Genomic DNA, 23,141 nt, shown 5'->3' on the forward strand with positions numbered 1-23,141 from the left:
TATGATTATTAGTCACACTTTATTTTGATGGTCCTTTTGTTAAATTTAAGTTACATTGCAACTAATTCTCATTAGACCATAAGTAGACTGTTAGGTTGGGGTTATGGTTAGTGTCAGGGTTAGCTTGAGATGACATGTACTTGCAAAGTTTCTTAGTCAGTTAAATGTCTGTTGAAGGAGCAGTATCAGCAGATATTAAGCAGACAGTCTACTAATACTCAAATGGACCATCAAAATAAAGTGTTACTTAATTATTAATCACCTGTTCCTAAATTGTCTGTGTCTAAAAGTAAGAGGGCATATCCCCCAGTTGCTTTGCCCCTGAGCCTAAGTAAATAAATAGCCTATAAGTAAAAAAGTAAGCAAAGTGTGAATAAATAACCGAATCTTCATTTTTGGGTGAAAATTGGGGATGCATTGTAATCCACTAAAAATCTATTTTAACAAGTTTTAAAAAAGAAATTCAAAGCTGTTTTATTTTGTTATCTTGCACCCTATTTTCATCTTTAACAATTAACCTTCTATAAAAACAAATGATTTCGAAACAAAATCCTAATTTTGTATTTTGCGTTGCTATTTAATTTGCAAATAAATAAATGCAACTTGTTTTATAATGAGCATAAAAATAGATATCTGACAGACATTTAGTTGAGAACAGCTGCGACTTAAAAGAACCGTCTGCCCACTTCCGCTCTAAGTTAATACTGTTGTTCATCTCTCGGGTATTGCTCGATTACATGAAGTGCTTGCTCTAATACCTTCAGCGACTACTGTAAGCAGCAGACAGACATGCAAATTACGGAGCTAGAGCCACAACCACTGGCCTTAGAAAAGACGGAGTAAAATAACTCAATATCTTTAGTAGACAGGCTGACAGACTGACTGACTGGGGGAGGTGAATGCGCTATTCTTGTATCAGTAAAGAGCCTGCGTTAAATAACCAGGACGCAGAACGCAGACAGCAGAGGTGAGGCAAACAAACGGCCCTTGCCAGAGAGGAGACTGCAACTCGTGCGTCGTAAATATATCGCGTTCAGAGATGAAAGTGAAGCAAGGCTGCGACGCGGGAGTCCCGTACACGACTGAGGAGGATTTGTTAAATAGCCCAGAAATAACGCCGGAGGATGTACTCGGGCTGCAGAAGATCACAGACAGTAAGTTCAGTAATGTCAATGTCACTCAAACAGGAAGCTTTCGAAAACAATCGAGCTTCTCTGCTAACTTACACTGTTGCATATATGATGTCGGTTCGTTTTTCGCGCCGTTATGTTCTAGGTACGAAACTTCGTTTAGAACGGCACGTCTCGGTTTCAAATGTGACGTCGATGTAACGTTTTTATTCCGCGCGTATGTTTTTGTGAGAGACGCAGTAAAATGGTTTATACACCCGTGTCAGTGATGCGGTTCAAACGGATCTTTCCTTGATAAACAAACGCAATTCAAGTTACTGACAACGACGCCGTAATGAGAATAGGGAAATAAATAGGCTTTATTATTATTATTATTATTATTATTATTATTATTATTATTATTATTATTTAAACAAAAATAATGAAACGGAATACGATATTTACAGCGCTCATTGAAGAAGACGTACCAAAATCATGTTTCCTGCACACACATTCGTCAACGACAGTCTAAACACAGCGAAGTGTACTAGAGCGATCATCGAACGAATGACTCATTTGAATCGGTTCTTTTGGTGAGTCAAAATTATCCCGCCCCGGATACAGCATATCTACGCTTCTCGAACAAATGACTCTAATGAACAAGTTCATTTCTGTGAATTAAAAATTGTTGTGAATACATTTTTAACAAACTGACCCGTGAGATTTTTAGTCTGTTGTAATGACAATAAAACACTGTTTTAAGCTTATCCTTCTCACCAAGGCTGCATTTATTTTATCAAAAAATACAGTACAAATTATAAAATTGGGAAATGTTATTGTACATTACTCCTGTCTTCAGAGTGACATGATCCTTCAGAAATTCCTCTAATATTAATAATGATAATAATAATAATAATAATAATAATTATTATTATTATTATTATTATTAAATATAATGGTGATAGTAATAAAAGCAATATTGACTGGAGTAATAATTTCATTTGAAACTATATACAATGAGAAAGCATTTATTTAAAATGTTAATAAAATAGTTGATTATTTTTTTTACATTTAATAAATGCTGCCTTGATGAATTTTCTTGAAAAAAAAAGCACACATAAAACTCACACCGAATTTTTGACCGGTTGTGTACATATTTTATGTTTTGTTGTATTTTGTGATATTTAACATTAAATATTTAATAGCCTATACGATGCTAAATAATGAACAGTTTTCAGTTAGTATTTATTGTGGAATTATGTGTGAAGCCTATTTTACTCAAAACAGGCTTCAGCATGTACTTTAATTAGGCTACCCCATGTCTTTCTTTGACCACACAGACAGATAAATGCACATTAGTTGTTAAATCCAGTAATGTTGCCAGATGCTTGCTTACTGATGCAACCTACAAGAAAAGGCATGTTTTATGTAAGTGGCACATACTGAAATGGCAGGATTATTACAGTGGAGTTCATAACTATAAAACATTTCACTACTTAAATGTTAAATGAAGTCATAAATAAATAAAAAGTAATATAAACCAATGTAGATTAATTAAAACTTACATGATAAACGCTTTATTAAATAATTATAATTAAAAATAAAATGAAAACAGATCAGACAAAACTATACTGTAACTATCTATACTGATAGAAACATTAATATTATCTCAATGCTATAACAACAGTGAAGGTTAATGAAACAGCACTTTATATGACTAAAGATTAAAAAATTAAGAACTGATGTGCATAAATGAGTAAACGACAAATTGATAATTGACTTGAGGATAATTTATAGGATATTTATATCATTCATATGGCATTCTGGAATTTAAAAATGAAATATAATGCTGAAATGGGATTGTTGGTGGGACTGAATATTTCTTTATTTGACATATACTCAAAAGTTTGTTTGTTAAAACTACTGATTTAAAATGAGCTGAAAACACAATTCTTTGAGTTTGCTTTGAGGCAACTTAATTGTTTTATGTTCAATCCACTTAAATGTGTAAAAACTAAGTTAACTTAATTCCTTCATGTTGTCCCAACACAAACTGATTGTGTGGAACCCAGCATTTTATTACCTTGTACATTCATCACCTCAACAGGATCTCAAGTGATAAACTTTAGTATGACTGGAGGACTCAAAATTTGTTGTGATGTGTTTTGGCAGTTATTTTCCTGCCTTATCTCCGTGCTCTTGCATGTTATCTGGCACTAAAACAAAGATATCTGAACAAATCAGCTCTGTGGAATGCAAATGCTACCGATCATCAGTATGGCAGTTTAACAGAACTGGCGCTGTCACAGCTGACTGAAATACATTTGCATTACTCTTTATCACATAACATATCAGAGTCTATAAAGAATATTTTGCTTGGGAAATAATGGCTACGTTGTTTTGTGTTTGCCACCACTTGTTCAAATGAAATACAAGTGATTTTGTGGTTGATAAACCAACTATGCATTCATATTAAACGCCTATTTGAATAAATATTTTGGCAAAAGCCTCAAGGAAGTGCTGAGAAATTACATTTAAATAACACTCTACACTCTCAGAAATAAAGGTATGCGAGCTGTCACTGGGGTGGTGCCTTTTCAAAAGATACAAATTTGTACCTAAAAGGTCCATGTTAATACCTCAAGGGTACATATTGGTACCTAATAAGTACAAAAGTGTTCCTCTTAAAATTTGTAGCCACTAATATATACTTTTGAGGAACCAATATGGACCATTAAAATACAAATGTGTACCTTTTGAAAAGGTACCACACTTTTGACAGCTCCCGTACCTTTATTTCTAAGAGTGTACGTTATTTAAATGGAAGAAAATCTGGTGTCTGGCTAATCACTTGGATTAGTGCTCTAAAAATAGAAGCTGCTCTTGTTTAAGAATACAGGCTGGTATTCTAAAGAAGGTGGACATCTGTATGCTTGCTGGGAATTTATCGTTCATTCATGCAATTTTTCTCTTTTTTGGTCAACTTTTCATCACATTTTTAATCACAATTCATCATTTGTACTTACAGTATTGAGATATATTTTACAATTGTGTGGTATAATCTTGGTCTGCATGGTGGCTCAGTGGTTAGCAGTGTCGTCTCACAGCAAGAAGGTGGCTGGTTCGAGTCTCGACCTAAGTTGGCATTTCTATGTGGAGTTTACATGTTCTCCCAATGTTTGCAGAGGTTTCTTCTGGGTGTTTTGATTTCTCCTATAAGTTTGAAGACATGTGCTATAGGTGATTTGGGTTAGCTTAATTGTCCGTAGTGTAAGTCTGTGAATGAGGGTGTATGGGTTGCAGCTGGGAGGGCATCCGCTGCATAAAAAAACAACACTTTGTGAAAAGTTTTATACAAATTAATCCGCAAAAACATAACTACAAGTATCACGTTTTAAATCACAACTCTTGAGTTTACTGGCTTTCTTTTTGAATTGTGAGTTAATGTCTCACAAATCTGATGTGATCAAATCTGTTTATTTGTTCTTTTTTTGTAAGTCAGAATGTAAATCTTGCAGTTCTTATTTTTATTCTCAAAACTGGAAGATTATCTCAGCATTGCCAGATACTCAAACCTCTCATAACTGATAATTATAAGAAAAAAAAACATGATTGTAAAATTGTGCGCCTATATATCAGAAGTTCTGAGAAAGAAAGTCTGAATGTGAGATATAAACACATTTGTAACTTTTATAATTTTTGTTTTCTTTGGTGGAAACGAGCAACAGCTTGCAATAGTTCTTATAAATGACCTGGTTTTGTTTGGTGTCTGTGACTTTGAAAGCAATATACTGTATTCCCATATTAGTGCTTTTTTTCTTTTACAGTATATTAGTTTGTCTGTTAATGCTTCTGAAGCGGCAGATGCCACCATCCCACTCGTTCGCGATTTCCTGTTTGTTTTTATTGTGGATGTTCCGCATTGTTTGGTAGCGATTCTGATTGGGCAGAACAAAAGTGGGCTCACTCAATTGGCTAGTAAGACTGTCACACACAGACGGCAGTCACTTGTATGCTCTGGGTGGGGGAAGTTAAATAATATATTTCATATCGCAGCTAATCGCAATGTTTTAAATCGCGATTGTAATTCGAATTGGATTAATCGCACAGCCCTAGTCATAAACAAGAAAAAAAAATATTTATAATCAATTCCAGCGTTATGGATGTGACATTTGCAGCAAAAATTATAAACATTAATTCATAAAGTAAGAATAAATGTAAATGTAATGTAAAAATTATATTAAAACTTCTGGTTATATTTTCCAATACAACTAACCACAGAGTTAGGGGATCAGAAAAATATCCATCTGTAAACATTTTTCATATTTTAACTGAGGGAAATACACATGGGTTATGAATGTGACTAAAAAGTTAGCGAGTTTACAGTAAACAATATGCTTTGTAGAAATTCTGTGAATTAAACTGCACAAACCAAAAGAAATAGTGATCATCAGAAGGATAAGAGTCAGCTCACTATTGAACAAAAATGATTGATTTTATTTTATTTTTCATTTTTGTATTTATAAGGAAAAAGCTTTGTTATGGATGTGACACCTCTATTTTATGCAACATAGGCGCATCCTGAGAACGTAACCCTATATACGTTTCTGGAGATCACGAATTATGTAGCCAGAAGTACGTATGGCTGCATTTAGTTTTTAAAACGAACACTATGGGGCGGTATGACGCCATACCTTTTTGAGCTTACCAGCTGACCGCTTACCTCCTTATGGACGCCTTTCCCACTGTCAGTAGTCCATTTAGCTTGCCATGTTTGTCGGCGGTCTTGAGAAGCAGAGAGGAGATGACCACGACGATGGGGTTTGAGTTCGGTGAAGAACGGATTCTGAATGGCTTTTTAAAAATGTCAGATGGGTTTAGGAAAGTGGGTGGGCGGGTCAATCAGTGCTTGTTAAAATACTATTGGTAGGGTTTAGGGAATGAGGAGTGTGGGTCAGTCAAACAGTCAGTCAACAGCAGCTTCTGATGGATTACGCGAGAACAGCAGGCGCAAATGTCACTCGCGAGAGAAATTTGAGGTCTCGCGCATACACAGCGGCCTCTAGTGGATTTGTGTTTTCAGAATGAGCCTGGGTTAATAATAATAATAATTTTTATTTATATAGCACATTTCCAGAGCTCAAGGACATTTTACAAGGAATGAGACAAAAAGATAAACAAACATACATAAAGTCAAATATAACAAACTAGAATTACACAAACAAGACCTAGGAGACAATGAGCAGAGTGGAGGTGGATCAGATAAAGTTGTCAGTTTGGCAGATCAGAAGCGAAGCATTCAGAAAATAAGTGAGTCTTAAGTAAGGATTTGAATTCAGAGATATTATTAGCAGAGCGGAGTGAGCGTGGTAGAGAGGTTCAGAGTTTGGGTGCAATAACACTAAATGATCTGCCCCCCATTGAAGAGAGGCGGTACTGAGGGACAGCGAGAAGGCCAGAGTCAGCGTACTGTGATGAACGAGTTGGAGTGTAAGGGACAAGCATGTTGCAGAGATAGGTGGGAGCTAGTTATGGATTTGACAGAAGTGCCATTGTGTGAGTTTGGTAAATCAAATGTAATTGTTTGAAAACATTGACAAAGACATTTTTGAGTATTTTTACAGTACTGTAAAATACAAGTCTATACAAAAAAATTTGAAAGGGTTTCATTATTATTTAGGTGGAAATTAAATTTTTTTTAATGGAAAGGTTGACATGGAATTGCAATTATATGGGTTGGACTAAACAAACAAATAAATTTAGTGCTGTTCAACTTTGTTTAAATTTAGTACAAATAAATTGTTTACCACCACTCAACCTTAAAATGTTAGTAAATCTAATGAATCATCTTTAAATAATTTTTTCAGTGATATTACATAATTGAAGCGATAAACATAGTATAAGTATACCACTTCAATCGTATTATGCAAGTGTACTGCCTTTTTTAGCAAATGTTTACATGATATCCTCCTATAATCTCTGGATTAACTCCTGAATTTGGTGCTTCGCTTAGCTTAGAGTGTTTGTAAACATTATTTCATAAAGGATGAATTATGATGTTTAGATATGCACATTATGCCTCATGAATCTAAATGAACCCGTGTGGTTAATGGATGCCGGATCAATCATAATCTGTTTTTGAAATATCCAGCAAGCATTTCCTTTTGTTTACCTTAAAATAACAGGTGGTAGTTATCTTGGATTGCTATCAGAAGAATATGTTGCTAGGTGACAGCATGGGAAGCAGTGAAGCGCTGCTCCTTGGTGATTTGGAAAGCTACACTGACATTTGACTGTCACAAAGCACTGATTACTACATTTCTGTCTTGATAATGAATTGCACATACTTGATTTTGCATCAGACGGTTGAAATGGCTTTGTTTGGGTTACACAAGCAAAAGCCATCTCTAGGGAAATGGGCTTATAAAACTATATAACAGCATTATATTAGATTTTTATTGTTATTTTATTGTTTTATTATTTTATAATGGTTGTTGTCGTTGATTTTGTTGTTGTTGTTGTTGTTGTTGTTGTTGTTGTTGTTTTGTTGTTGTTGTTGTTGTTGATGTTGTTGTTGATTAGATTAGATTAGATTCAACTTTATTGTCATTACACATGTACAAGTACAATGCAACGAAATGCAGTTTATAACTAACCAGGAGTGCAATAGCAGCAAGTGCAGGATACAGGAATAAGTTATAAAGTGCAGTTATAGAAAAACTATGGTGATATTTACAGATGGATGTACTATCAACATTATATACAGGTTGGATAAGCTATGAGCAGATTTACAATATATGAATATATGTGCAGGTTGCTATTAATAATCAGTAGTGTGCAGATAAATAAACATGATTACAAGTGTATATGTTACAATATATGAATATATGTACAGGGATAGATGAACATGATTACAAGTGTATATGTTACAATATATGAATATATGTACAGGTTGCTATTAATAATCAGCAGTATGCAGATAAATAAGCATGATGTTGTTGTTGTTGTTGTTGTTACACTGGATTATAAGCATTTGACAAGCTTTACAATGATGTCTGCAAATGGGGAGAACTAGTTAATAGATAATTGAATAGATAATAGTCTTTTTATTTGACTATATTTATAAGGCTTCTACCATGAAAATGGGCTTATGAAACCGAGTTAATACATTATCTTCTATTATGTTCTGTTGTGTTATATATATCGTTTTAATTGGGTTACAATTATGACAATTTTGTTATGGAAAATAGATAAAAGTATTATATTATATTATATTATATTATATTATATTATATTATATTATATTATATTATAGGGGCAAGGCAGTGGCGCAGTAGGTAGTGCTGTTGCTTCACAGCAAGAAGGTCGCTGATTCGAACCTCGGCTCAGTTGGCGTTTCTGTGTGGAGTTTGCATGTTCTACCTGCCTTTGCGTGGGTTTCCTCCGGGTGCTCTGGTTTCCCCCACAGTCCAAAGACATGCGGTACAGGTGAATTGGGTAGGCAAAATTGTCCGTAGTGTATGAGTGTGTGTGAATGTGTGTGTGGATGTTTCCCAGAGATGGGTTGCGGCTTGAAGGGCATCCGCTGTGTAAAAACTTGCTGGATAAGTTGGCAGTTCATTCCGCTGTGGCGACCCCGGATTAATAAAGGGACTAAGCCGACAAGAAAATGATTAATATTATATTATATTATATTATATTATATTATATTATATTATATTATATTATATTATATTATATTATATTTTTCGGCTTGGTGCCTTTGTTAATCAGGGATCGCCACAGCGGAATGAATCGCCAACTTATATGCAACATACAGCATATGTTTTATGCAGCGGATGCCCTTCCAGCTGCCACCCATCACTGGGAAACACCCATACACTACAAACAATTCAGCTTACCCAATTCACCTAATTTACCCAATTCACGCCAAGACAAGGAGAACATGCCGAGGCTAAAACCAGCGACTTTCTTTCTTTGAGGTGATTGTGCTGGATAAACATGTGCTGGATAAGTTGGCGGTTCATTCTGCTGTGTCGAACCCTGATTAATAAAGGGACTAAGACGGGAAAAAATGAATGAATGAACGAATGATTTATGTTATGTTATGTTATGTTATATTTTTATATTAAGTTCATTCATTCATTCATTTTCTTGTCGGCTTAGTCCCTTTATTAATCCGGGGTCGCCACAGCGTAATGAACCACCAACTTATCCAGCAAGTTTTTACGCAGCGTGTGCCCACACACTACGGACAATTTAGCCTACCCAATTCACCTGTACCACATGTCTTTGGACTGTGGGGTAAACCGGAGCACCTAGAGGAAACCCACGCGAAGGCAGGGAGAACATGCAAACTCCACACAGAAACGTCAACTGAGCTGAGGTTCGAACCAGCGACCCAGCAACCTTCTTGCTGTGAGGCGACAGCACTACTGCGCCTCTGTCTCGCCTTTTATGTTAAGTTATATTATGTTTTGTTATATTATGTTGTGTTATATTATGTTGTGTTATGTTAAATAATGTTATATTATATTATAATATATTACATTATAAATTTAATTATGATGTTATTTAATATTTACACTAATGCATTTATTCTTTTATTTATTTATTTTTCAGTATTTACTTATTCTACACGCTGTTGTGTTTGTTTACTGTTACTGTTCACATGTACCCTTTCTTCACCTCTCATTTATGACTCTTTGTTTTCTGGCATTTACACAAAGCGTTGTTGCCTTTAGATTGTCCCTCTGTGTTCCAGTTCATAAGGTGCAATTGTGTGGTATTGAAAGAAGGGATACGTGTTAAGTAATTGCATTGTGTTTTGAAGTTTCAGTGTTTTACTCAGTGTGAATGTGTCAATAACCGCAGGACACGTTCATATTGATTTATGCTTTATGCCTGTCATTTTGACCAATGAATATGTGATTTATGAGAGTTTTGAGGACTGAAACGATTTTTCAGACTTATGAAATTATCATAATGGTTTCACACTATTATGTTTAGAAATGTGTTAAAGAAAATCTTCTCTCTGCAATACAGAAATGGGGGGGAAAAATAACCAGGGGGGCTAATAATTCTAAATTCAACTGTATATCTGAATTCTGAAAGAGTTTGGTTTATGTTGTCGACATGTTAAAAAGACACTGTGTTGCTGTGCTGCAAATGTAAACATGGACGACAAGCATTTCCAATTGATGAGGGCTGAGTCTCTAATTGATGAGGTTAAACCAACGCCATTGTTACTGTTTGTATCTGTACACAAGCGCTGAGTAGCTGCAATTCTTTAAACTGTCACAACAGACTGCCTTATCTGACCAATCAGAGCAGAGCAGACTCTCAGAATGAGCGGATCCTTGAGCACTGTGAGAACAGAGGTGATGCTGCAATATACAGTTGAAGTAAAAATGATTAGCCCTCCTGTGTTGTTTTTTTTTTTTTTTTTTTTTTTTCAAATATTTCTCGAATGATGTTTAACAGAGCAAGGAGTTTTTCACAGTATTTCCTATAATATTTTTTTTTCTTGTGGAAAAAGTCTTATTTGTTTTATTTTGGCTAGAATAAAAGCAGTATATTTTTTAAAACCATTTAAGTTCAATATTTTTAGTCCCTTTAAGCATTTCTTTTTCTCGATTGTCTACAAAACAAACCACTGTTATTCAATTACTTGTCTAATTACCCTAACTTGCACAGAGTGTCTGCAGGGTCTTAAAAAGTCTTTAAATGTTTTAAATCTCAAAAGCTAAATTTTAGGCCTTAAAAATCTTAAATCTACTGAAATGTTGTGTTGTAGGTCTTAAATCTTTTTTCATCAGGACTTAATTTTTCATTGTTCATGTAGAGCTAACAAGTTTGGACATTAACATCCATACAATCTCCAGCAGACCATCTCAATAAAACTTTATCTTTAAAAAAAAAAGCATTTAATTACTTTACATCACAGATAGTAACATTAGCTTAAAGGTTCTTCATTTATTTACTGCTGAGGATACTAACCTATAATTTTTATTATTAAATTATTATTATTGTAGACTGAAGTAATTGACGGCTATGTTTTGTTTTATTCTTGGTAAGGGTTGTAGAGTTTGTGAATGAATATATTTGAAAATTAATTTAAAAAATATTCAAACAAAATTATTGTAATTATTGTATTATTAATAAATGTATTCAATTTTAATCATTTTTGATAGGGCTAGTGAAAATCTGTTCTAACTGGAATATCCGAAAAAACATTCATAGCATTTAATCCTGTTTAAGTCTGCTTTCACAATGGTCTTAAAAATGTCTTAAAAAGTCTTACAGTAAATATAACTTGGAGAAACCTGCAGAAAACCTGTTGCATAATTAATCTAGTTTAGCCTTTAAATTGCACTTTAAGCTGACTACTAGAATCTTGAAAAATATCTAGTAAAATATTATTTACTGTCATCATGGTGGAGATAAAAGAATTCAGCTATTAGAAATTAGTTATTGAAACTTTTGTTTAGAAATGTGTTGAAATAAATCTCCTTTCTGTTAAACAGAAATTGAGGGACATTCTGACTTTAACTGTATATATCATAACAAAATATTGTTTTTTGAAAGTAAGATAGATGTTCACCTGTTTTAGTAGACCTCCAAAACAAAATTAGCATCATTAAAAATAGCATAAATTCTCCCACTCTTAAAACACAGGCAGATGTTTGCGTTTTGCCTCCTTTTTTTCTCCCTGGCACATGTACTCAGCAGATGAGTTATAAATAGGCATATCTTAAGTGGCTAAAGCCAGTGTTGCCCATCTGTTAACTAACAGGAAGCTTCTAACAGGGACATCTGCCCTGTAGGGCAATAAGGTTGTGGTCTGCTGTCCCATCTGAGGAAAGTAATAAACTCAGGTGTAATGTTTAGCTCATCCTAGCAGAGACGGACCTCTCAAAAGTTAGATTTGCCCTAAATCCCCTTAGCATCTCCCAATCTGTGCCATGTGATGGTGAACAATGTAAGCTTCTTAAGTATAATCCATCCAGGCAGAAGAGGGCTGACACAGCTGCTCCTCGCACCTCATATGCCTCCTCTGGGAGTCTAGCATGAGGGGAAGTGGACTTGGCCAATTTTTTTATATTTCTTACACAAAAATGATTTGGGCAACTAAGTCACAATGAAACTATATTGTGCAAACTGTGAACCAAAGATGACTTAAAATTAGGAGCTGGCAGTTTAACGTTATTAATGTTTATTTTTATAAAGTGGGACATTTTTTAATGCAACTAATGCACCTGACACTTGTGTCACTTAATGTTAAAAAATAAATAATGTTAAATAATGTTAATGTTAAATAAAAGTTTAGTATCTAGTTTTGCAATATCACATGAGTAACAAGTGCAATGTCAGGTTTCTCATACATTCACATCAGCATTTAAGGGGAAACACAAAATCATTAAGAACAATATTCACTCACCACTTTATTAGGTACACCTTACTAGTACCAGGTTGGACCCCCTTTTGCCTTCAGAATTGCCTTAATCCTTTGTGGCATAGATTCAACAAGATACTGGAAATATTCCTCAAAGATTTTTGTCCATATTGACATGATAACATCACACAGTTGCTGCAGATTTGTTGGCTGCACATCCATGCTAATCTCCCGTTCCACCACATCCCAAAGATGCTCATTTAGATTGACATCTGGTGACAGTGGAGGCCATTTGAGTACAGTGAACTCATTGTCATGTTCAAGAAACCAGGCTGAGATAGTTCACGCTTTATGACAAGATGGATACACTGTAGTAATAAAGGGATGGACATGGTCCGCAACAATACTTAGGTAGGCTGTGGCCAAATTCTGACTCTACCCTCCGAGTGTCGTAGCAGAAATCAAGACTTATCAGACCAAGCAACGTTTTAAAATCTTCAATCGTCCAATTTTGGTGAACATGTACCAATTGTAGCCTTATTAGCACCTAGTATGGTCTTCTGCTGCTGTAGCCCATCCGCCTTAAGGTTCGACGTGTTGTTTGTTCAGAGATGCTCTCCTGCATACCACGGAGTGGTTCATTGAGTTACTGTTGCCTTTCTATCAGCTCAAACCAATCTGGCTGTTCTCCTCTGACCTCTGGCATCAACAAGGCATTTGCGCTCACAGAACTGCTGCTCACTGGATATTTTCTCTTTTTCAGACCTTTCTCTGTAACCCAAAAGATGATTGTGTGTAAAAAATCCTAGTAGGTCAGCAGTTTCTGAAATACTCAGACCAGCCCATATGTCACCAACAACCATGCCACATTTAAAGTCACTTAAATCACTATTTGCCATTCTATGCTCAGTTTATACTTCAGCCGATTGTCTTAACCATGTCTAAATTCCTAAATGCAGAGTTGCTGCCATGTCATTGGCTGATTATAATTTTGTGCTAACGAGCAGTTGGACAGGTGTACCTAATAAAGTGGCCGGTGATGGTGTGTTTTTAATTCAGGAAAAAAAGATAGCAGTTTGAAAGTTGTAGGAAACACACTCATACCTCATATGCAACAGACACATTTTCTTATATAACATTCTGTGTTATAAGGAACCGGTAAGATAAGACAAATGTTTACTTGTGAATGTACCACAAATCATATTCCAGTACCTACAAAAACTTTAAAGTGTAACTTTTAATTAACATTAAATTTGATGATTTAAGTATGCAAAGTTAGAGCCATTAGGTTGTGTGTTGCATTGTTCAATCTGCAAATTTTCAATGATAACCCAGGTTTAAGGCTTGCAAAACATCAATGTATGAATACCTAGCATGTCACATTCAGATAAAAGAAGAGCATTGTGAAGCAAGATTCCGATACTGTATATCTGGAGTTCAGAATGACCCAGACCCTTTTTTGAAAACCTTCATCACATCGACATCCGAAAGGTTATGAAGTATGAATGGAACATTAAGGTGGATGTGAGACTTATAGCAACGTTTCACAGCATAAAACTAACAACATACATCAAGTGGGCTATCAGAGACCTGCCTGAGGGCTGAGCAGCAATGCTGAGAGCGTTAACCTTGTGTGATATAAACTGCAGGCACAAAACAAGCTATTTCTGTTCTCTATGAAGCTGTATGGAAATGACACTGATGATGACCATACACCACCTCCTCCATTCATTCTGTGCCGGTAGAGATTGATTCTGTTTAGAAAAACTGTTAAGAAAAGACTTTTACAGTCAGACAGACACTGTTGAACAGTCTGAACAGTATTTCTGTTGATTTATTAATAATAACAAGATGTACTTGGTTGAATATGCTCTTAGGCTTCTACTCTAAGGCAATGTGAATGCCTACTCTGAAGACTTGAGTTAAACTGATTGATTCATTTTATAAATTTTCTTTACAAATGTTTGGGTGTATTGTCTTGTGAAGGAGGGAATATGAACAAAGATTGTATGACATTAGTCTGAAAAAGAATAAATAATGACAACATTTTCATGACCAAGTCACAATCTGGTTTTGTTTCCATAGATTACCTCTGCGGTCCAGAGCAGAACGTCCACAAGATCGACTTCACTAGGTTTAAAATCCGAGACATGGAGACCGGCACGGTTCTCTTTGAGATCACCAAACCACCAACCTCTGGTAAGACCTCTCGAATCCACTTCCTCGCTCCACCTACACAGACTGCACATTTAAATGCAAGACCCGTCTTGATTTTTTTTTTTTCCCCAAATAAAGCCCTGATTTCCATTTAGATGCAGTGTGCTACACAAGAGCCCTTCAAAGGCTCATTGGGTAATGCAGTCCCCTTTGTGATTCACAGAGACTGGGGAGGACAGAATGGACTTTGAGCAGAACGCTGGAAGATTTGTGCGTTACCAGTTCACCCCGGCCTTCCTCAGACTGCGGCAGGTTGGAGCCACGTAAGTCAAATCAGTGGCAGTAACCTAAACTTAAGCTGCATCCCAAATGGCACACTATCCACTTCTGCACTATGTATTTATACACTTACATCCTCAACAGCATGGCATATGAATGTAGTGTCGTTTCAAATTGAACATTTTTTTTTTTTTTTTTACTAAGCGGAAGTTCAAACCGTTTCCCTGATGATGTTTGATGGTTGCCGAATTAGCGAAATGAAAGAATAAACTACCACATAATTCCTGTCATAAGTCTAACCACATTCACCATAGGGAGACGGTATAATCACTCTTATAGGAGAATTTAGCTTTCATAATCCAAAATAAATAATGTAATTCAACATGAGCGCCTGATAGCTCCACCCCTTCCACTAGACTACGTGAGCAAATCAGTGGCGGTTGAGTGTGTGAAATGTCCAACATTCCACACTCCTTTTGAACGGTTGAGTTAGTGCATCATGCAGGTATTTAAAGTGCACTTATTATTTTTAGAGATTTCAGTGTGAACGCACTACTTACACTATTTATACTACAAAAATGAAGTAGAATAGTACATAAGTATGCGATTTAGGACGCACCTTTAGTCTGAATTCATTCTTAAATCTGTTTGGCTTAAACTTATAAATAGGTTAAGGCAGTGGTTCTCAAACTTTTTTCATTAAGTACCACCTCAGAAAAAAATTGTCTCTCCAAGTACCACCAAAATGAGCAGTATTGAAATACAGTAGCGAAGTAGGCCCAGTAAAGCAGCACAGTTAAAAAAACATGGCCGATTACCTCAGAAATATAGGCTATATGTCATATATGGCATATTATATACAGCATTTTTGGTAAATTTTGAAATGTGTGTAGCATGTACATGACATATTTCCTTCCTCCGCGTACCACTTGAACAGTGGTCACCAAACTTGTTCCTGGAGGGCCGGTGTCCTGCAGATTTTAGCTCCAACTCTAATCAAACACACCTGAACAAGCTAATCAAGGTCTTACTAGGTATACTTGAAACATCCAGGCAGGTGTGTTGAGGCAAGTTGGAGCTAAACCCTGCTGGGACACCGGCCCTCAAGGACCGAGATTGGTGACCCCTGCACTAGAAGGAAGACTGCATACCACTAGTGGTACACGTACCACAGTTTGAGAACCACTGGGTTAAGAGATAAAAACTTTGAAGCTATGATAGTAGAGGCAGCAGCGCAAAACACAAGCATTGTATTGCTCGTAGTAAAGGTACTCCTAACATAGTTGATAAAAATGTGTTTGTTTATCCCCTTACATTTAGAATGGGTCATGTTTATTTTTTGATTATGATTATTAAACATATTATAATTTGCAGAATCTTATTTCTTATTTCGCTGCTGTTCTTTTTTGTTGTTTTTTTTATCATTTGTAATATAATAAAATTTGATGTTTTATGTATTTTAGTAAGAACAGATCAGATTAAATATGTCTTTTTATCTTCACATTAATATGTTATGCTGAAGGGTGATGAAACATTATTTTTTGCCTATTTTATTTTAAACACATTTTATGTTGGCGCAATAGCATAGTGGTTAGCACGCTGACATATGGTGCAGTAGCACTTCAGGGTGTCCTGAGTTCAAATCCCGGCTTGAGGACATTTCCTGTTCCTATCCTCTCTCTCTCCCATTTTGCTTCCTGTCTGAAATACTATCCTATCAACTTAATAAAGGCCAATAAAAACATTTTATTTTCACAAGTTATTCAAAACGTTTTCAAACCCTTTAAAGTCATGTATTGGTGTGACATAAAATTTTAAATACTGGTTGGAGTTCATTCTTAATAATTTAATCATTATATAATGTTTTTCATTGTAATACTAGAGGCTGTAAATTTCCCAACACTGCCCTATTAGTTTAATTCCAGAAGAATCAAACTTTGTATTTCGAATGCATGATTTAGTTTGAATTTTGACTTTATATTTCTCAAAGTAAGGAAAGTTTAGGAAAAAAAATGTTTTATAGTTTCCATAAAAACATTAAGCAGCACAACAGCTTGCAACAATAATATCAATAAGGTATAATGGGATCATGATACTGTAAATGTAGTTTTGCCAACACAAGATTAAATTACATCTTAAAATATATAAAAAATATATGAAAAACTTTTATTATTTCAAAATAATACTGTTTCTGCTGCAGTTTTAAACAAATAAGTTAAACCGTTAGTTTGTGCGTGTGAAGTTCTGTAGTATAGCGCTGCGAAATTAAACAAGATGATTAGATATTTAAAAAAGGGAGCGATTGGTCCATGTTTTTAATTTCAGTCTAGAGAGGTCATGTTTTAATCCCTGATTGGTCTCGCGCAGTCAAGTGATGCAATTTCACAGGTCAGAGTTCACCAAGCTTGAACTTTCCAATGCAGCGAACTGTGAAACTTGTTGCACAAGCTTGTGTTTCTGGTCTGACTCATTTGTGTACGTATGCAGTGGCGCCTGCAGCTGTACGGTTAGCTCAATAATCTGGAATGTAGCTTCTTACTAAAATGCACTGAGTGTTAATTAAAAAAAAGCACTTAAAAGATATTAACTTATATTAGCAAACATCTCTGAAATTGTACTTTGCTGTTGCTTATTGGAAGACTCTCTGTTTTGGCCTTACCTAACTTCATCTCTTATTGAAGATTTTTCTGTTATGAATGAATATCCACAAGGAAGCAAGTTGCCTTTTGTTGATCAGGTTCATCAACTCCCAGTAGCTCAGTGGTAATGTGACTCACCTCTCACACCAGAGACCCGGGTTCTATCCCCGACTCTGACAGATGCAGAAGACCAAGATGATGAGAAAGGCCAAGAAGACGAAGAAGAGGATGACAAAGACAAAGGAGTTGACGACAAAGACCAAGAAGACCACAAAGAAGAGCATGATAAAGACAAAGAAGAGGACTCAAAAGATAAAGGCAAAGAAAATGAAGAGGATGACAAAGAAGACCAAGACGAAGGAGAGGATGATAAAGACAAAGAAAACAAGACAAAAAAGATGACGAAAAGACCAAGCCCAAGAAGAAGATAAGCAAATGTAGATGAAGAATAAGACCAAGACAAAAAAGATGACGAGAAGTCCAAACCCAAGATGGTAAGGAAGATGAAGACTAAGACCAAGACAAGAAGATGATGAAGAAGATATAGATGAGGACAAAGAAGATGGTGACAAATATAAAGACTAAGACCAGATAAAGAGAAAAAAGACAAGGACTAAGACCAGACAAAGAATATGACAACCAAGACAAAGATGAAAACAAAGATGACAACTAAGACCAAAAGGCCAAGAAGATGACAGTAAAGAATAAGAATACTAAGATGACAAAGGGGATCTGGGACTTTGATACCAAGTCATTCCAATTTTAGCGTTGATTTCTTTTATTTTAATTAGTCTATAATTGCTTCTGAAGTGGCAGATGCCATCATCCCACTTGTCTGCGCTTTGCTGTTTATTTATTTGTTATTGTGGGTGTTTCGCATAGTTAGGATTTCTTATTGGGCAGTACAAAAGTGTGCTTACTTAATTGGCTAGTCAGACGAAGTTCACACATTTGTTCTGGGTGGGGGAAGTTAAATAATATATTTTTTCATATCACAGCCTCTTGCTCATCGCAACATTTAAAATCGTGATTGCGATTCAATTTTAATTCATCGCACAGCCGTAGTTGAAACTAAACTGTGCAGAGCTGCATAGTTTAAACCCTTTATGATCAGAAGAGACTACCAAGACCTCACAAGAAATGCATGTTATGTGTCTTATCCTGAACATATGAGAATCTGCTGAAAAATGTCCCATGCCTCCTCCACAGGGTCGAGTTCACCGTAGGCGATTCTCCCATCAACAACTTCCGCATGATCGAGAGGCATTATTTCCGTGGGCAGTTGCTAAAGAGCTTCGACTTTGAGTTTGGTTTCTGCATCCCGAGCAGCAAGAACACCTGCGAACACATCTACGAGTTCCCACCGCTGTCTGAAGACATAAGTACGTCGCAGACATTTATTAGCAACTCAGAATCTTATTATGCTGATGTGTTGATGTACAAATGTGTTTTTTTTTTTCCCCACAGTGCGTGAAATGATTCTTCACCCCTATGAGACACAATCCGACAGCTTTTATTTTGTGGACAACAAGCTTGTAATGCACAATAAGGCCGATTATTCTTACAATGGAGGACCGTAGGGGATATATGACATCATGAAATCTGCAATGATTTGCTGTGGACTGGCACAGAAACATCTACTGGAAGTGGCACTTATTCAACACCCAATGCTCTTCAAAATAAAGGTTCCAAAGATGTGTTTTATCAATAGTAGAATTAGTGAACAGCTCTTTACTTAGCAACTGTTGTCCATAAAGAATGATGGAAATGTTCTTTAGATAATAAAGTTCTTCGTGGAACCATAGATGCCAGTACAGAACCTTTATTTTTAAGAGTGCAAACTCAGGATTTTTGTGTATGTGTGAGGCAGAGGAAACAATACTTTCAAAAAGGGCCTGCTTTTTTTCCCCATTACAATCATGTAGAGTATGTGACAATTGTGTCTCTTTTGGAGTATGTGAGTGTGTCTGTGCATTAAAGGTGCTGTATGTACATTTTTGAAAGTATGTTTACAGATATTTAAAAAAAAATGCTAGGTGAACATACTTGTTTATCTGAAAAATAACACTAAAGTCAGTTATTCTCCGTGGAAAATCTGTGTAGGAATATCTAGGTGCGTCCCAAATCGCATACTTATGCACTATTCTGCGCCATTTTGTAGTATATATAATGTAAATAGTGCATTCACACTGAAATCTCTAAAAAATAATGTGCACTTTAAATACCCTGATGATGCACTTATTCAAACCGTATATGAAGTGTGGAATGTTGGACACTTCACACACTCAACGGCCGCTCCATTAGTGTTCTATTTGGGACCACAATACATTCATATACTATGCTGTTGAGTGTGTAAGTGCATAAGTAGGCTACATAGAGCATACTGTGCCATTTGGAACGCAGCTTCTGGCTTTGTTTTGCTCTGTCTAACTCCACCCACTGCCAGTTTAACCAATTATATTCAAGCACCCCGGGTTGCCTTTGTGTAAAATACTGCGTATTTCATTTCAGCCTTGAAGGCTGCCTTAAAAAAGCCTCCAAAATGAGACACAGATTAAGAGTTATAAAAATCCACAGGAGGTGGCTAGCAGATAATATCAATTTGACAAATGTAAACATTAACCAAGCTATTTACATTGTACGGCTCGATCAGATAAACTTGCTCCTGTTAATGTCGTGTCAACCTGCGTTTTACATTTACATACATTTACATTTAGTCATTTAGCAGACGCTTTTATCCAAAGCGACTTACAAATGAGGACAAGGAAGCAATTTACACAACCAAGAGCAACAATGAATAAGTACTAAAGGCAAGTTTCAGGTCTGTAAAGTCTAAGAAGGGAAGTGTTAGTAGTTTTTTTTTTTTTTTTTTTTTTTTTTTTTTTTTTTTTTTGTACAATTAGTGTGATATTCAAAGAGGCAATTGCAGCTTAGGAAGTGAAGTGGAGACTAAATAGTTGAGTTTTTAGTCGTTTCTTGAAAATAGCGAGTGACTCTGCTGTTCTGATGCAGTTAGGGAGTTCATTCCACCAACTGGGCAGATTGAGCGTGAGCGTTCGCGAAAGTGATTTTTTCCCTCTTTGGGATGGAACCACGAGGCGACGTTCATTCACAGAACGCAAATATGGAGTCATCAGAGTAGGAGGGGCTTGGTGAAAAAACACTTTTAAAGAGCCCCTATTTTGCATTATAAAAGATCATATTTTGGTTTTGATGTCTCCAACAACAGGCTGATATACATGCAAGGTAAAAAAAACACTTTTATTGTCTCTTAATATGCATTTTATTTTACCTAATTGTCCCAGCGACTCCCATATGATTCATTCAGTGATTCATTTGTTCCCAAACCTATCCTTAGCACAATGCTAATCTGCGCTGATTGGTTCGATGAACTAGTCTGTTTCTGATTGGTTAACTGCATTCAGTGTGAGAGAGAAATGCCCACCACAGCTTATCAATAATTTTGAAGTAGTCAGAGTGCAGAGTGTATGTGTGAGCCCAATGCAGGCGTGCATTAAGGCAATGCAGTTATACACCAGCATATTGCTCTATTCTTAACCATTAGTATAAACAGCGACTCACATTCAGCATTAATCCACTCTGTAGCAAAAGTTGAACTATTTTGAAACTTGACCGCCGTACATGTAGGAACAGCTGACGGTGGCCATAGCAATATCAAACAGCAATGGATCACGAGCTCACAAACGGATTTAAATCCGTAAACAAAGCAGCACGCCTCACGTTTTCAACGTATCTTTAGATGCAATATGAAAAGTTAACTAGATACAGTAAAAGCCGCGTGGAGAGGTTACAAGTAACAAAACATAATTAAAAACATAATTTGAGAGCTAGAGAAAACAAAGAGGTGACCATTTTAATCGCAATTAAGTTACTTACACTTGTAAAATGGAGGAAGAAACTGATCCATGAACTGTGTACTGTACTGACAAAGTCTTATACATCAATAGTCTTTTTTAATCCTTTCTTCAACGGCCGATGAATCCCTCATTGTAAGCGTGTTGATTGCTGAAGCACTTGTCAGAAAAATGACAGGAACACAGCACAAGGCTGGGGCTATAATGCTGAGGTATTTTTGCAAAAATAAACTTGAACCACTGACTCTTCACAGCCTCAACTTTAGGTGGGGAAAATAACTCTTAACTTTCTCTCACACTTCAGAGCACAGTGTCTTCGTGACATGATTCAACTGGGATCTGCTACAGTGTTTGTCTTCTTTTTCTTTTTGCAGTGTTTGTGGCCGGAGGTTTAAATTTTCCTGGGTCTGCACGCGCAACAAATGGGTAGGACTTGAGTTCCGTATCAACGTCACGCAAGATTCGTTACGCCGACAATTAATTTGTACTACTATGAGTAGTTCACTTCAATTAGAGCTGTGTTACACACTGCATGAAAAGTCATATTCAAAAACCAATAATAGGGGCTCTTTAAATTTGAGCTGCAATACTTAGTTCAACCACTTTCTAGTTCAATCCTACATACTGCACCTTTAACTGCATGCTCTTTTTTCATGTATTTGTTCAAACCCCTGAGCCAAATGATTGTAAACTACCCTGTTTGATTTGTAACTAATCATACAGTGGTTTTCGAATGCATAAAATGAGTCTTAAGAATTGTAGTGTTAAAGGAAAGGATATTGTCAGGAAATGTGTGTTTTGCCCTGACTTTGCACCCACTTCCTTTTGGCCTCAATGAAAAGGCCTGGTTTCCCTTCTTCTTTTTTTTCACTTATAAGCTTAAAATTTGGGCAGTGATATTGTAAATCTGTTATTTATATTAATATGCTCTTATTTATATTGATATACAATGTCACAATATTTTTAATAGCAAATAGTGGTCAAAATTTGTTGTCAATTGTTTCATGTGATTTGAAAAAAAGAGGAAAAATAAAAAAAAGAGTACTTGAGATCATCATATTGTTGATTTAATTCATTGTTTTATTTATAAAAGTCCTGCATAGTGATATTATTGCAAAAACGATGCTTGTATTGCACACTACCATACAAAAGTAGAGAATCAGTAAGATTTTTGGTCACTTTTACTCATAGAGGCTGCATTTATTAAAACTAAAATGATTTGTGTGGGAGGAGGATTCTTGTTTTAATTTAATTTAAAATGTAATTGTTAATTATTAATTCAATTATTATTCCTGTTATATAAACAACATTTTTTTCAGCAGCCATTTCTCCAGTCTTCGGGAGCCACGTGATCCTTCTGAAATGATTTGAATATGGTGATTTAATTACTATTTGTAACACTTTTTTATTTTATTCAAAACCAGCATTTATTTTAAATAAAAATATACGTCTTTTGATCAGTTAAATGTGTCCTTACTGAATAAAAATACAGATTTTCTAAATCTTACAGAACAATAGTAAATAATTCAAAGACATTGCTATCAAGAGCAAAAATAATAATTTATAGCAAAACACATTCACTATATTTTCAAAACCGTTCTATTACAGTACAAATGCACATGTCTGTTGTATACAGTGTATTATTATTATTCAAAATGATTATAATTCATAAAGGAAGAAAAATCTT

The 23,141-nt window shown here is 35.6% G+C and overlaps 2 protein-coding genes across 4 annotated transcripts in view; one reads left to right on the forward strand and one right to left on the reverse strand.

Moving 5' to 3' along the window:
* cryba1a (crystallin, beta A1a) overlaps positions 1-1,709 on the reverse strand; it is a 20,854-nt gene extending 19,145 nt beyond the window's left edge. For both annotated transcript variants that reach the window (XM_068213510.2, XM_073922915.1), the window contains exon 1: positions 1,598-1,709. The gene's annotated coding sequence lies outside the window, so the exon portion shown is untranslated. The remainder of the gene's footprint in view (positions 1-1,597) is intronic.
* On the forward strand, positions 696-22,508 carry unc119a1 (unc-119 lipid binding chaperone a1). 2 transcript variants are annotated; one of them, XR_012390890.1, is made up of 6 exons: positions 696-1,154; positions 14,590-14,703; positions 14,885-14,984; positions 18,789-18,961; positions 19,047-19,264; positions 21,829-22,508. XR_012390890.1 is itself a non-coding variant. In XM_690112.8 (5 exons), the coding sequence occupies exons 1-5, from the start codon at positions 1,040-1,042 to the stop codon at positions 19,157-19,159; spliced, it is 615 nt and encodes a 204-aa protein (XP_695204.1). In that variant the 5' UTR covers positions 696-1,039; the 3' UTR covers positions 19,160-22,508. The 2 variants fall into 2 exon arrangements, 1 of the variants encoding a protein (XP_695204.1); XM_690112.8 differs by having other exon boundaries at positions 19,047-22,508.
* The last annotated feature ends 633 nt before the right edge of the window (positions 22,509-23,141 follow it).

The sequence above is a fragment of the Danio rerio genome, chromosome 15 (genome assembly GCF_049306965.1).
Source record: "Danio rerio strain Tuebingen ecotype United States chromosome 15, GRCz12tu, whole genome shotgun sequence".
NCBI classification, from domain to species: Eukaryota; Metazoa; Chordata; class Actinopteri; order Cypriniformes; family Danionidae; genus Danio; species Danio rerio.